The following is a 15976-nucleotide window of genomic DNA, read 5'->3' as shown; positions in this document are numbered from 1 at the left end:
TGCAGGGGATAAGGCAAGAAGATAATAAAGGGTATAAGAAATGAAAAGAATGACTAAGGTGATCTTTTCGCAGTGTGTTTCCCAAACTTGGGTCATCCGTGTACCTCTGCTGTGATGTGTGTCTTATCTCTGATCCACTCACGCTACTGGTATTTCTCAATGAACGAACTACTAATTACATGTTAAAGAAAGAATGAAGGATAAAAAAGGAATGATCTGGGCAGAATGGATTAATAATGAAAGATTCCATTAAAGTAAGGCTTGAACTGGGCCCTAAAACACAGATTTGATTTGAACTATTAGAAAGCAGAGCAAGAGATATTTTAGGAAAAGGAAACTAAACAAAGGCCAAACTAGATATCATCAAAATATTTTAAAACTTTCAAAATATTCAAACTAGCTCTCCAGTTATAACTAGGAATCACAGGTGGCTTTTGAAAGATAACACCAAGGAATCAGTGTAACAGGTAAGAGGATCCCCATCAGGATACGAGAAAACATAACTACCCACAAATAAAACACTTATAAAAGTCTCTCCTATGGGATTCATGGTACCAACGAGCAGAAATTTTTTGCTCTTTGCTCACCAAAACGTTTTGGGGAGCCATCTTAATAAACTTACTTAAAATAGCACTTTAAAGTAAATATTATGAGTTCTAGTAAAGTGCTGAGATAAAGCTCAGCAGTTTGGCAGCATGGGATCCATTTAAGGAACAACTATTATGAAATTCAGTGTTATTTTTAAAAAGAATTTGTATGAAACAAATGTAAATATGCCCAACAATGGAATGTACAACTAGTTTTAGCAGTATTAAATTTAATTTGATGAGCTAATATTTTATGCTAGCTTTCACAAATTAAATTTGGTTTTAGATGTTACTATCTTTAAAATGTCAACATAATGACAATTTTTTAATGTTTGTACTTACCTCTATGAAGTAGTTTTGGCTTCCATACATAACATACTGGGGAGCAAGACTATAAATCATGTAGCTAGTGTGAAGGACAATAAGCAGAAGTATCATGCAGAGAAATAAGAGCGCCTGGGGCCTGGTTCTACCTCTTCTGATTTTATACAACTGGAAGGAAAAACACAGTGATGCTATTTCAGCAATACATTTTACGTGAAGGCACTGGGTCTTGCTCATTTGTTAGGGGGCAATGAATGCAGTTCAATGCACCAATTCCTTTTCCAAAATAAATACTAAGATTTCTTAATCTTTCCAGATAGCTGTAAGAATAACAGAGACAATTCTTTCCCTGTAAAGCTTTCAGATTCAGATTCATGTTTATTTTAAAAACTCAACACCTAGAGAAATAAATTAGTGTTTTCATGGTTTCAAAGAATCTTCTAAACTTATTATGTAACAGCATCTGTTAGAAATTCATAGAGCTAAGAACAGTGAACTATGTCTAATTCTATCTACAGGTTAAAAGAGTGAGTTTAAACTCTAAGTATTAGTAATATATTTATAGTTTTCTATATATTATTGCAAAGGACAAACATGTCATGTTTGAAGTACTCATTTCTATGAAATACTCATGATACCCTCGCACACATGCACCCATGTGCCTGCTTAGTGGTGTCTGTCAGGCTCCTCTGTCCATGGGATTTCCCAGGCAAATATACTGCAGTGGACTGCCATTTCCTCCTCCAGGTATCTTCTTGACCCAGGGATGGAACCTGTGTCTCTTGTGTCTCCTGCATTGGTAGGCGGATTCTTTATCAACTGCGCCATCTGGGAAACCCATCCTCATGTTATACTCAACTATAAAACTATCATCTAGTTTCTGGTAATTTATGACCATCTGACTATAGCTATTTCCATGTGCAGCCTGTATGGATGGATGGAAACTGAAACACGCAGGAGCAGATACAAGAAGCCTGGTGACAGGCCTCTCATTTCAATGACAGAGCACACTTTAGCAACTGAGACAACACCTCCCTGCTTTACTACTCGACTGAATATAATAGTACAATATAGAATAACAGGACTCTAATTCTGGATGGGACATGATCACCTAAAAATGCACACTTCCCGCTTCCCTATGCCCAGTAGTGGCTGGTAGTGATAAAACATTACGCATCAGAAAGAAAGCAGTCCGTGGGAGACTTCTGGGAAAGCCACGCCCTCTGTCACCCCTTCTCCTAGCTGCCCCTTCCTCACAGTACACAGACGGGATAAAGAGGGCGAAGCAGCCATATCTCAACCATGAGGGAGAAGCCAAGAGGAATAAATACAGAGATATTAGACTTGATGTTTTTAAGTTGCTGAAGCAATGCTAGATCTAAAAAATTTCCCACAGCAGGAAGTTTTTCATTAGTTCAAGCCACTAGTTAATTGCATTTTACAGACAGCTGGAAGTATGAATGATATATCTCATTTTAATATCAAAATGAGAATAAGAAGAAAATAACCCTTTCTCCAATAGCACAGGAATCTTTCACTCCTGGTCACAGGGCCATATTTTGAACTATAGTGTATCCAGTTGTGCTGCAATGCAGTTGGGCTACAGTCAAACACTAAGGAAAATAACAGAACTTCTAAACCACGGCTTCTCACTCTCAGCACTGCTATTTTGGGCTGGATGAGCAAGTCTTTGTTGCGGGGCTGCCTGTGCAATACAGGACGCTGACTCGATTCCCTGCTCTCCACCCACTAGATGCCAGTAGTGCTTCCTAGTTATAACAACTGAAAACATCTCCACACTTTGCCAAATATACCAGGAGGGCAAAACTGCCCCCGTTTAAGAACTGCTGCTTTAGACAAAGAGGCTTCCCAGGTGACTCAGCAGTAAAGAACCCACCTGCCAATGCAGGAGATGCAGGTTCGATCCTTGGGTCAGGAAGATCCCCTGAAAGAAGAAATGGCAACCCACTCCAGTATTCATGGTGGGATAATCCCATGGACCGAGGAGACTTGGAGGCTACAGTACATGAAGTTACAAAGAGCTGAATGCAACTGACCATGCACGCTCTGGACTAAGAGCACTTTTATGTTAACATAAAGTGAAAAGGCTAGTACTTCTACCATTTTGGTATCAAGATATTTATAACTTCTGTATTATAAATCTAAGATAATTTGCAATCATGGAGGTTATATACAAAATGATGGAAAAAATAAAAATTATAACATATACTCACTCTAATCCAAAAGAACCATATGCCAATATTTCGAATCCCCGCCATTGAAGTAAAAATAAAGTACATAATAATAATTGTTATAAGAATATAATCAAGAGGGAACACCTGAAAAAAGATAAAATTAAACTTAATACACAAACAGTAAGGGCTCCAGGAGTCATGCATTGAATACAATTAAGTGAAACTTCACTATTCATATTTGGCAATGTTTAAAATATCAACCCTGATCAGGCTACTATGATAATACCAAAAAAAATACCAGAAAAAACCTCCAAGAAGCAAACTACCAAATTATTACCAAATTGTTCAACACTATCATCCTAACAAAAATCCTATAATAAATTAAACTAAAAATTACATTTATATATGGAATAAAAGACTTCATTAAAAGGCAAAATGAAGGAATGCTTGGAAAAGTTCACCCTAAGTTTAAATGTATCTCCAATTCAAATAATACATAACTTAAAAGAGTTCAGTAATACATCAATACAATAATTTTTAGAACAACGTATCAATGTAGAAGTTAAATGTAAATAAAAAGCCAAATTAACAGAGAGCACAAGCATATATTGTGCATTAACAGGTTTGTCACCATAATAATTTGACAGTGTATTTGCTACAGTATAAAATGACTGATTTTTTTTTTTACTTACAGTTTGTAGTAAAGGCAAAAGCATATTCAGTGGGTTACTCAGGTTAGCTCCAAAAATTATGAAACCAGAATCTATTCCAGCTGAATGAAGAGCTTTATCCAAGCTATAACAAAGTATATAGTGAATTTACACATTATACCATCACATTTTCTGTTAGTTTAGAAAGAATAACATCATAACTTGAGCAAGTACATTCAACCGAGTCCAAGAAAACCACAAATAACAAATCAAACATCATTTAAATATCTTACAGATATTGTTCAATTGATATAGACCAAAAAAATACCGTCTATTATTGGGCCTTTTTAGTCATTCTTTGAGTTAATGCTGTAGAACACTTCAAGTAAAATAGCTACTTAAGATGAATAGGCTACATTAATGGAATTCAGCACGGAAAATGTATAATATCACAGGAGATGTGTAAGTGCTTTAGAAAATGTGTCTAGTGTACTTACTTTGACAGGAAGAGAGAAATTACAAACAGCAATGCAACAAAGATGAAAAATATTCCCCAAATGATCTAAGAGCAAAAAAAGAAAAAAAAAATCATTAAAATATACTTCCAAAAGTTGATATTAAAAGTACAAAACCATTATGCTCAATAGGAGTCGATACCATGTGAAAATGATCTAAAAAATGACCTAGAAATACATTTTAACTTAGTCTATAATCCTAGGTATATGTCACTAAATTTTCATCATGAGACTATCTGAGAACAAATACACAGAAGAGAAAAAGCATTTAAAGTCTTCATTGGTAAGTAAACAAGTGAGACTCTTTGCTAGGTCAAATAAAAGTTCCTACTGACTAATATTCAAATACAAGAAGTTAACTGAAAACTATATTAAGACTAATACACATACACAGAAAACAAAAACCAAGAAACTCATCAGGTTATAGTAACCTGTTGCTAAAATAGAGAACTTGTAACATTTTCTCACAGAAGTAATAAGATATACATTTGACTCCTGGACAACACTCTAGATAGTCAAAAATCTGTGTAGAGCTCATTGTCAGCCGTCTGCACATGCAGTTCCTCCATATCCACATAGTTCCCCAAATGTGGGTGGCAGAGTGCTGTACCATGGGCTAAAGAAAATTATCCTTGTGTATGTGGACCTGAGTAATTCAAACCATTCAAGCTGTTCATGGGTCAACAGTTTATATCTTATAAATAAATTATATCACATCTTTAGAAAAGTCTATATTGCTAGTATTATTTTTGAAATAGAGTACTAACAGCACTGAGGAAATGTCACATAAAACTACCTCTGTGGAAAAATGTGCTAAGAATTGTAATCGATGGAATATACTTCCTTATACTCTAAGTATGAACTTGACAGTGTGGAAGCATATGTATGAGACATAAAGGATATGTATGAGCTGTATACAGGAAAACAATGATTGGAACTGTGTCCCTAAGGAATAAAATTTCAGAATAAAAATGATGAAATCTATGTTTGGGACTCTCAAGAGTCCTTTGGACTGCAAGGAGATCCAACCAGTCCATCCTAGAGGAAATCAGTCCTGAATGTTCATTGGAAGGACTGATGCTGAAGCTAAAACTCCAATACTTTTGCCACATGATGGGAAGAACTGACTCATCGGAAAAGACCCTGATGCTAGGAAAGATTGAAGACAGGAGGAGAAGGGGACAACAGAGGATGAGATGGTTGGGTGACATCACTGACTCAATGGACATGAGTTTGAGTAATTCCGGGAGTTGGTGATGGACAGCGAGGCCTGGTATGCTGCAATCCATGGGGTTGCAAAGAGTTGGACATGACTGAGCTACTGAACTGAACTGTTCTGGTTTCTCCTTGGCCTGGAATTGATAGAAACAGATGGAAAACATTATGAATGCTAGGGAGATTTTTCATCTTATTTCACATGATCACTGAAGAATATTTTAGAATTCTGATATGAAAAAGAAAAGTAGAATAATAACACATTATCCTACCCAGCACAGAAAGATGGATCTGGACATAAATCTTAGGGTTGTGTTCTAGGGAATTCTTTGGTTCTGAAAGAGCACCTTTAGAGCTCATTGGAAGAAGCAGCTTGGCAAGAGGACCAAAAAGGGTATAGCCATCACTCAAAATATACTGCACAGATCCATTTTATACACTGGGATTTCACATGAGCATTTACTCTAAAACATTTCATTGCTAAGTAAGTTGAAGTGACTCCTTTATAGGAACAAAAGATTAGTAGTAGCAGGTATAAAGGAGCATACACAATCTTTTTCTACCAGGTTTGAGCACTATATCCAGGAGAACTGAAGCCAATATCCATACACTGAGGAAACATATTATTTCTCAGCAGCCTGCTGACAGCAAATAGCTTGTAGCAGGAGGTAGTGCCAGCACCAACTGCCAGCAAGCAGTCAAGCAGTAAAGGAGCATGACACAGAGAGTGGGAGAAATCAGCACTGCCCTGGCCTGGGTGCCTGCTGGAGAAGGAAAGAAGAGAAAAGCTTTAACTACACCCCAGTCTGCTGAGATGAATGAGCCAGAGTCATGACGGTTTAACCATGGCTACTTAACAAAACAAAGAAAAATATTAAAAAGATAAATGTTTTATAAAGACCAAGGAAAGTAAATATATTTAAATGTGAGAACTTAAGTTAGTAGCACTTACAGAATCAAGTCAGTGGTGACCACCCTGGGTTGACCTAAATGCTACATATTCCACACCAGCTATTATATCAATTTTGAAAAAATAATTGAGCCAAAGAGATGACATCAGTAAAAGTAACAGAGTAGTAATCTCTGAAAATCCTTTCCCCTTAAAAGCAATTTAAAAACCAGTATAAATTGTCAGAACAAACTTTTTCAACACTGAAAATGAACCAGAAGCATGCAACAATCCAGGAGTATTTATTTAACAAAACGGCTCTCAGTAATAGCACAGAACACTGTGGCATTCTGATTTGCTCTAGTACCAACCCTTCCTCTCTGTAAGCTGGGCAGCTATACCTGAGAAAGCAGAAGGGGCTGGGGCTCTTTCAGTCCCCTTCCCAGAGACCTGCCATTACCTGACCTGCCTGGAAGGTACATGGAAGATCCCACTTGAAAGACTGTGTCTGGCCTGAAATGGAGCTCATACAGTGCAAAAATTCCTTTTTCCCAGGAACCAGTGAACTTCATGGCCATAAGAGCGAGTCAATATCAGGCAAAAAACAAACTACCAAAAAGATTAAAATGGAAACGTAAGGAATGAGATGTTCACAGGGGCTCTGAAAAGTTTATATATATTCCTGGGCATGAAGAAGGCCCTGTGCATGTTCAGGAATATAAGGAGAAGTCTAACTGCACTCTGGTCGACCCTGAGCTTCTGTCTGCACGAGCAGGAAGTGTGGGCTAAGGTAGTACTGTGCATCCTGAGTGCTGAAGTCACATCTCCCCTCACATATGCCCCCTCAGCAAGACTGGGAGACTTACGGATTCTAGGTGTTTAAGAAAATCTGTGTCCAATAATTGACTAAACCAACCAAGGAGAAACTTCAGTGACTGCAACAACAAAGAAAAGAGACTTCATAGCATGCATAAAAGTCACTAAACAAACAACGAAAAGCAATAACAGAAAATCCAGGGGAGAATCTCATCTCCCGAGTTACTGCATTATGCTATTTAAAATTTCTCATGCTTTAACTTAAAAAAAAAAAAAAAAAAAAGAGAGAGAGAGACATGCAAAGCAGCAAGAAAGTATGGCTAATACAGAGGAAAAAAAATAATCAATAGGCACTGTACTTGAGGAAGTCCTTGAGGACACTGAACTTATAAGACAAAAACTTTAAAGCCACTATTTTAAATACGTGTAGCTCAGAACATGAACTCCTTATTGCCAAATTCAGACTTAAATTGAACAAAGTAGGGAAAACCACTAGACCATTCAGGTATGACCTAAACCAAATCCCGAATGATTATACACTGAAAGTGACAAACAGATTTAAGGGACTAGATCTGATAGAGTGCCTGATGAACTATGGGCTGAGGTTCATGACCCTGTACAAGAGACAGGCAGCAAGACCATCCCCCTAAAAAAAAGAAATGCAAAAAAGCAAAATGGCTGTCTGAAGAGGCCTTACAAATAGCTGTGAAAAGAAGAGAAGCAAAAAGCAAAGGAGAAAAGGAAAGATATACCCATTTGAATACAGAGTTCCAAAGAATAACAAGGAGAGATAAGAAAGCCTTCCTCAGAGATCAGCACAAAGAAATAGAGGAAAACAACAGATTGGGAAAGACTAGAGATTTCTTCAAGAAAATTAGAGATGCCAAGGGAACATTTCATGCAAAGATGGGCTCAATAAAGGACAGAAATGGTAGGGATCTAACAGAAGCAGAAGATATTAAGAAGAGGTGGCAAGAATACTCAGAAGAACTGTACAAAAAAAAGATCTTCACGACCGAGAGAATCATGAGGGTGTGATCACTCACCTAGAGCCAGACATCCTGGAATGTGAAGTCAAGTGGGCCTTAGAAAACATCACTACGGACAAAGCTAGTGGAGGTGATAGAATTCCAGTTGAGCTATTTCAAATTCTGAAAGATGATGCTGTGAAAGTGCTACACTCAATATGCCAGCAAATTTGGAAAACTCAGCAGTGGCCACAGGACTGGAAAAGGTCAGTTTTCATTCCAATCCCAAAGAAAGGCAATGCCAAAGAATGCTCAAAATACCACACAACTGCACTCATCTCATACACTAGTAAAGCAATGCTCAAAATTTGCCAAGCCAGGCTTCAACAATACGTGGACCGTGAACTTCCAGCTGTTCCAGCTGGATTTAGAAAAGGCAGAGGAACCAGAGATCAAATTGCCAACATCCGCTGGATCATCGAAAAAGCAAGAGAATTCCAGAAAAACACCCTTATGGCAGAAAGTGAAGAAGAACAAAAGCACCTCATGATGAAAGTTAAAGAAGAGAGTGAAAAAGTTGGCTTAAAACTCAACATTCAGAAAACTAGTAGTATCATGTCATCCGGTCCCATCACTTCATGGCAAACAGATGGGGAAACAATGGAAACAGTGGCAGATTTTATTTGGGGGGGGGGCCTCCAAAATCACTGCAGATGTTGACTGCAGCCATGAAATTAAAAGACGCTTACTCCTTGGAAGAAAAGTTATGACCAACCTAGATAGTATACTCAAAAGCAGAGACTTTACTTTGCCGACTAAGGTCCGTCCAGTCAAGGATATGGTTTTTCTAGCAGTCATGTATGGATGTGAGAGTTAGACTATAAAGAAAGCTGAGCACCGGAGAATTGATGCTTTTGAACTGTAGTATTGGAGAAGACTCTTGAGAGTTCCTTGGACTGCAAGGAGATCCAACCAGTCCATCCTAAAGGAAATCAGTCCTGAATATTCATTGGAAGGACTGATGTTGAAGCTGAAACTCAGAAACTCTGGCCACCTGATGAGAAGATTGGACTCATTTGAAAAGACCCTGATGATGAGAAAGATCGAAGGTAGGAGAAGGGGACGACAGAGGATGAGATGGTTAGATGGCATCACCAGCTTAACGGACATGAGTTTGAGTAAACTCCAGGAGTTGGTGATAGACAGGGAGGCCTGGTGTGCTGCAGTCCATGGGGTCACAAACAGTCAGATACAACTGAGTGACTGCACTGAACTGAAAGAACTAAAGAAAAGTGTTTCTTAAGAACTAAGACAAATTGAAAGCAATATCTCACTGAATACAGAATATCAACAAAGAGACAGGATTTCTCAAGATGAAAAATGCAGTAATTGAAACAAACAGCTCACTAGAAAACAAAATGGAAAGTTCAGCAGATTTGACTGGTCAGAAGAAAAGAATCATTAAACTTGAAGATGAATCGATTGAGATGATCAAGTCTGAGGAACAGAATCAAGCTCCTTGAGGGTAAGGGCTGAGACCTTCACCTCTTTGCTGGCCATCAGCTGGGAGCCTCTCAGTCCCCGAGGCTGTGTGCATCCCTCTTCACATTCCCGCCACTGTCAAGTCAGTAATGGCAGCTCAGTTATGAGTGTCTCTCTCTCACACTTGACCACTCTTTCCGACTCTTGCCACAGAGGCTCTCTGTCTTTATTCATCCAGCTGTGCCAGGTCTTTGCTGCAGCACTCAGATCTCTTTGATCTTGGGTAGGGCATGTGAAGTCGTCAGCTGTGGCATGTGGGAGCTGGTTCCCTGACCAGTTATCAGACCTGTGCTGCCTGCATTGGGAGCACAGTCTTAACCACTGGACCAGACGAAAGTCCCATTCACACTTATTGATGTGACTAACACATTTAGTTTAGAAAATATCTCGTTTGATAACTATGTATGTATTTCCTGTGTTTCTTTCTCCAGCTAATATGAATTCCTTGCTCCTGGATTTTTAGTCCTTTTGTGTTAAGAAAGTTTATATTTTTGTTCGTGTACTTGAATTTTCCAATGCTCCTAGCCCCCATGTTCTTATCCACTCCTTTATTAAACAATGTATTGGTTTAGTAAAGAACACATACTGGTTCTTATGTGTTCAACTACTACCTACTGCCTACACAGTAATCTATGAGAAATTCTATTTTCTTTGTCTCCCTTCTTAATTATTTCTATTCCTCAGCACACACGTTTGTGCTTCACTCTCTGCCCCAGCCCACACCTTCTCTTCACACAATACTAAATGTTCACCATAGTCCTTTTGCTGTTTACTTTCGTACCTCTTAATAGGCCAGAACTTGGCAACTGGGGATTTCTCAACAAGAGCTCATCAGTACAGAATCCCCTGAGTTCTTAAATGTTTAAAAACTGTTTTTCTAAAGGATATTTTGGCTAAATACAAATTCCTTGGTTCTGCCAACTAAAAGTGGGCACTTGCCATCAGTCTCTGCAAGGACTAAGTCACAAACCACTGCAGCTGCCTACCTTCGACACCCCCTGAGAAGGCTTCAGGGTGGAGACCAGGAGTGAGGCACTCTATGATCCAGGAAAATGGGCAGAACAGGCCCTCAGGGAGTTAGGTATTTTCAGGAGACAACTGTATGAGCTTGAATCTTACATCCCTTCAGATCTAGCATTAAAATCATTAATGCTGACTTCTGCTCCTCATAACTGGCCAATAACCTTCTGCCAACATGTGTGCCTGACTGCATGCATCCCTTCACTAAAATCATATACAATACTGACTTTCCCTCACCTCTTGTGAGCAGCTCCTCACAAATTGTGCGTTTTTTTTTCTCCAGTTAGTTCATACATTTTCATTGAGATTTTATTTTTTTAATGTTCTTCCATTCCTGCCTAGCTTTGTATGTTTCTTGAGAAGTCTAAGTCTAATAATGTTGCCCTTGTGAGCTGATCCTTTTGCTTGGAAATCTTAAGGATTTTCTTTAAATCTGAAGTAGGTTTTACCAGGAAATTGCACATAAATTTTCCCAGGTACAAAGTGGCTATTTCCTGTCTATTCATGATATAGAATATTCATGACATGTGGATTCATGTCTATTTATTTTAGTTTTTTTTTGGGGGGGTATTATACCTTTAAATATTCGGCTAATTTGTTTTGTTTTGCCACTGCATGGAAACCTACACATATGTAAGTTTTTCTTTCTCTTCCATTTCAACGCTCGTTTTTGGATTTTTTTATTTCATCTTATTTTCCTTCTCTTGGTTATCCTTCTGCCTTTCTTCAAATGCCCCCTCTTCCTGAATTTTATTTGATCCTTTTCTCTTTTGGACACACTGTAAATTTGTTTTCATTTCTAAAATTAAGTATATTTTCCTCCCATTTTGCCCTGAGTTAAACTCTATTTCTATCTGATTTTTTGTCATTTCTGTTTTCTTGCTTCTTAAATAGCGGTAAAATACAAATAACATAAACTTTACCATCTCAAACATTTTTAAGTGTACAGTTTAGTTGTGTTAAATTAACTCACACTGTTCTGCAAACCAATCTCTTTTCATTTTGCAAAACTGGAACTCTGCACCCATTAAAGAACTCCCTAGACTTCCTGGCCCCCGACCTTTGGAAAATCACCAGGGTTTTCCAGGTACCTCTTAAAAGTTGAATTATACAGTATTTGTCTTTTAATGATTGGCTTATTTCACCTAAGATTGGGGGTTTAAGATCAATCACAAGCTCATCTCCAAATTTCCTCTTCTCTCTACCAAAATTTTCCCAGATTGTCTTTGTTTAACACAAAGTTTTGTAGTAAGAGCTGGAGAGAAAACTTGCTGGATTTGGGAGGTCTTTTGTTGTTGTTTTTCTTATAGCTGATTCTCATTGTGGATTCTGCATTTACAAACCTACTGTTCACTAAAATTTATTTATGGCCTTAAAATCAATACACACGGCCCTTAGCGGTCTTTTGAAGATACACTGTGCATGCATGCTCAGTCTCTCAGTTATGTCCGACTCTTTGTGACCCCACGGATTGTAGCCCAACAGACTACTTCTGTCCATTGAATCTTTCAGGTGAGAATGTTGGAGTGGTTAGCCATTTCTTACTCCAGGGGATCTTCCTGACAGAGGGCTCGAACCTGCATCTCCTGCATCAGCAGGCAGATTCTTTACTACTGCACTGCCTCGCAGATACATACAAAGAGGTAAAAATTTTAAGTTCCCGATGCTCACATTCTGAGCTGAGTGTGAACCAGGCAATACTCTGCTTTCTTGTTTCAACTCTCTTACTACAAACAAGTATCCTGTAAGCGGACTATTTACTGCTACATTCTTTGCATTTTTGTACTTTCTGTTGGCAATTTTCTTGTTTAAAATAGTCCCCAAGCATACTGCTGAAGTGCTTTCTAGTTCCTAAGACTAAGAAGTTATTCAGTTCTGAGTCTCTCCAGTGTATACATGTTATCAAATTTTTGTTTGAAATTCTCCTGTTAACCTGTCTCATGTCAATTTAATTCTTAGACCAGAGAGAAGAATTGAGAAAGGTAGAAAAACATTTCTTTCTTCCCCACAACAAAACACTGCTGAGAGAAATTTAATGAGACATAAACAAATGTAAAGTCGGCCCATATTTATGGTGTAATATGACTTAATACATTAAAAATGACAATACTACTGAAAGTGTTCTACAGATACAATGCAATCCCTACCAAAATCATAATGACCTTTTTTTTTTGTCTTTTTGCAGAAACAGAAAAAGTCATCCTAAAATTCATATGAATTTCAAGGAAGCCCAAACAGTCAAAACAATCTTGAAAAAGAACAACAAAGTTACAGGACTCACGCTTCTCTATTTCAAAATTTACTACAAAGCCACAGCAACCAAACAGTATGGTACTGGCATAAAGACAGACATATAGCCAATGGAAAAGACTCCAGAAATGAATGCTCACACATACGCTCAAATGATCTTTGACAAGGGGGCCAAGGTCATTGAAAGGGGAAAGAACAGTCTTTTCAAAGCATGATGCTGGGAAGAAGACATCCTCATGAAAAAAAAATGAAATTAGACTACTACCCTTCACCATATACAAATACCTCAAAATAGATCAAAGATCTAAATGTAAGAGCTAAAATTATTAAACTCTAAGGAAAAAAATCTTCATGGCATTGCATCTGGTAATTATTTTTTGGATATGACATAAAACACAGGTAACAAAAGAAAAAAATGCATCAGATATCATCAAAATTAAAAATCTGTGTATCAAAAGACACTATCAACAGAGTGAAAACACAAGCCAAGAATAGGAGAATATTTACAAATCATGTATCTGATAAGGAGTAACATTCAGAATATTTAAAATGAAACTTGAATAAGCATTTCTCCAAAGTAAATATACAAAGCCAACAGTCTAATGAAAAGATGCTCAATGTCACTAGTCAAATGAAATGCAAATGAAAACCATAATGAGATATAACTTCACATGCATAAGGCTGGTTATTATCAAAACAAAGGAAAACAAGTGTTGACAATGATATGGATGAATTAGAACCTTTGTGCACTGCTGGTGGGCATGTAAAATGGTGCAGCCACTGTGGAAAACAGTAGGTTCTTCAAAAAGTTATACCAGAACTGATCAAGATCTAGCAATTGCATTTCGAGATATATACTCAAAAGAACTGAAAGCAGGGACTCAAACAGGTTTTTGTACACCAATTACCTTGAAAGCACCATTCACAATAACCAAAAGTTGGAAAAAACTCAATGTCTACCAACTGATGGATGGATAAACAAAATGATGGATGGAAAAACAAAATTAATATTATTCAACCGTAAAAAGGAATGAAATTTCAATACATCAAAAACATGAATGAACTTTGAAGAAATTATGTAAAGTCAAATAAACCAGACATAAAAGGATATATAATTCACTTACATAAGGTACCTACAATAGGAAATTCAGAGAGACAGAAAGCAGGATGGAGGTCATTAGGGGATGTGAGCTGGGCAGATGAATCAGGAAGGAAGGGTACCATCTTTAAAGGAAGTCAGAGTGTTGGATACAACATAACCTGGTCAGACCCAACTAGGTCTGAGAGGGCAGAAGATTCGACTTCCAGTAGACCTGAAGCCTCATTATATGCTCATTGTAATACACCAGCTAAATGACACCCCACAAATGCCATGACAATTCTATAAAAGGTCAACAAGTGGGTGGTGGCTCAACTCCTGGAAATTCCCGCACCTTCCAAGATGGTTAGAATAATCCTCCCACTCATTAACCTATGAAATTACTCAGCCCATAAAAACCACCCACTCCATATTTCAGGGCCTCTCACCTTCTGAGACGCCCCACACTGTCTGAGGAGTATATTTCTCCCAGCACCGTTCTCAGCTTTTAAGACAGACTGAATTCTGTTTATGGAATGTGTACCTCTCTAAATAAATCCACTTCTTACCTATCACTTTGTCTCTCACTTAATTCTTTCTGCTATGAGACATCAAGAACCTGAATTTCATTAAGTCCTGAGACCAGGTGTGTGATCTCAGTTAAAAGACAGTGGGTTCAAGCCCCAATCTGAGATGTATGGTTTCAGGGGAATGGGGGTGGGGTGGAGGTGAGGAATGGAGAGTTACTGTTGAGTGTTCTATTAGAGATGATGAAGGTTCTGGAAACGGGCAGTGGTGAGGATTGTACAACACTGTGAATGTGATGCCCATCAACAAATAGTTTCAATGGTGTATTATATGTTATATATGTTTTACCACAAAAAAGCCTGAAAAGATAAGTGATACAACTATGGATATGAATTTACAACTTCCTATATGAACATAAGAGGTGTAAATATAACAAGAGGTGCATCAGGAGCTTTAGGTTATCTAGGCCAATTAGTTGTATACACTAGAAGATGTCAGAGGGCAAGTTTAATCAAGTGAGTAATGAAGACAGTATGTTTAGAAATGTGCTCAGTATTGTATATAAACTATTTTAAGGACCCATTAACTTATTCTAATTAAATGCTTATTTCTGTAAGACTCTTCAACTCAAAACTAATTTTCTTCCTTGAGTTCCATGGCTAATTTGCATCTTTGTATGACAGGAACAAACACAATATTGTAAGGCAATTTCCCCCAGGTAAAAATAGATTTTTTAAAAAACTAGAAAAAGTGAGGTACAAACAAAAAGAAAAATAAGTCCCTTCACTGTTGACCTGAAACCATCACAACACTGTTAATCTGCTAACCCCCAATATAAAATAAAAGATTCGAAAGAACCAAATGAAAAATGAAGGAATGCGTAAATGTTTACATAAAGATTTGTACACAAATGTTCACATCAGCATATAATCATAACAGCCTCAAACTGGAAACAACTTGAATCCCCATTAGCAGGTGAATGGTAAACAAGCTGTGATACAGACACAGCAGAACGGTACTCAGCAAGAAAACAGAATGAACCGCTGAAAAGAAATGCGGTAACACGGGTGAACCTCAGACGCACTGAGCTGAGCCAAGGCCAGACAAAGTCTGTACCTTCCACGATTCCACAGAACGTGTGAAAGTTAACCTCAGTGACAGGAGGACATCAGCGGCTGTTTGGGGCCCGATGCGATGGGCCTGGGAAGACACCCAGCTTTATGCAGTGATGTGGATCTTCTCTATCCACAGCCTGCATTTGGTGAGATCACTCTGCACACTTCATAAAGCTTTGGAAGCCCCTCTAAACACAGGTACAGTGAAATGGCACAGAGCATTTAAAACAAGGCAGCTAATGTTAGTGACCAGGTTATAAATATCTATAAAGAAGCTAATATAT

At 37.9% G+C, this 15976-nt stretch overlaps 1 protein-coding gene across 1 annotated transcript in view; it reads right to left on the bottom strand.

Moving 5' to 3' along the window:
* The window catches only part of LMBRD1 (LMBR1 domain containing 1), a 144223-nt gene that overhangs the window by 28378 nt on the left and 99869 nt on the right, over window positions 1–15976 (bottom strand). Inside the window, exons 10-13 of the mRNA XM_015097695.3 lie at window positions 4254–4318; window positions 3799–3901; window positions 3146–3250; window positions 930–1079 (exon numbers count right to left, since the gene is read on the bottom strand). Coding sequence (XP_014953181.2) covers window positions 930–1079; window positions 3146–3250; window positions 3799–3901; window positions 4254–4318 — 423 coding nt within the window. The remainder of the gene's footprint in view (window positions 1–929; window positions 1080–3145; window positions 3251–3798; window positions 3902–4253; window positions 4319–15976) is intronic.

Source organism: Ovis aries, chromosome 9 (genome assembly GCF_016772045.2).
Source record: "Ovis aries strain OAR_USU_Benz2616 breed Rambouillet chromosome 9, ARS-UI_Ramb_v3.0, whole genome shotgun sequence".
Taxonomy (NCBI): domain Eukaryota; kingdom Metazoa; phylum Chordata; class Mammalia; order Artiodactyla; family Bovidae; genus Ovis; species Ovis aries.
The sequence above is the reverse complement of the archived record's forward strand: the minus strand, read 5'-3'. Positions and strand labels throughout refer to the sequence as shown.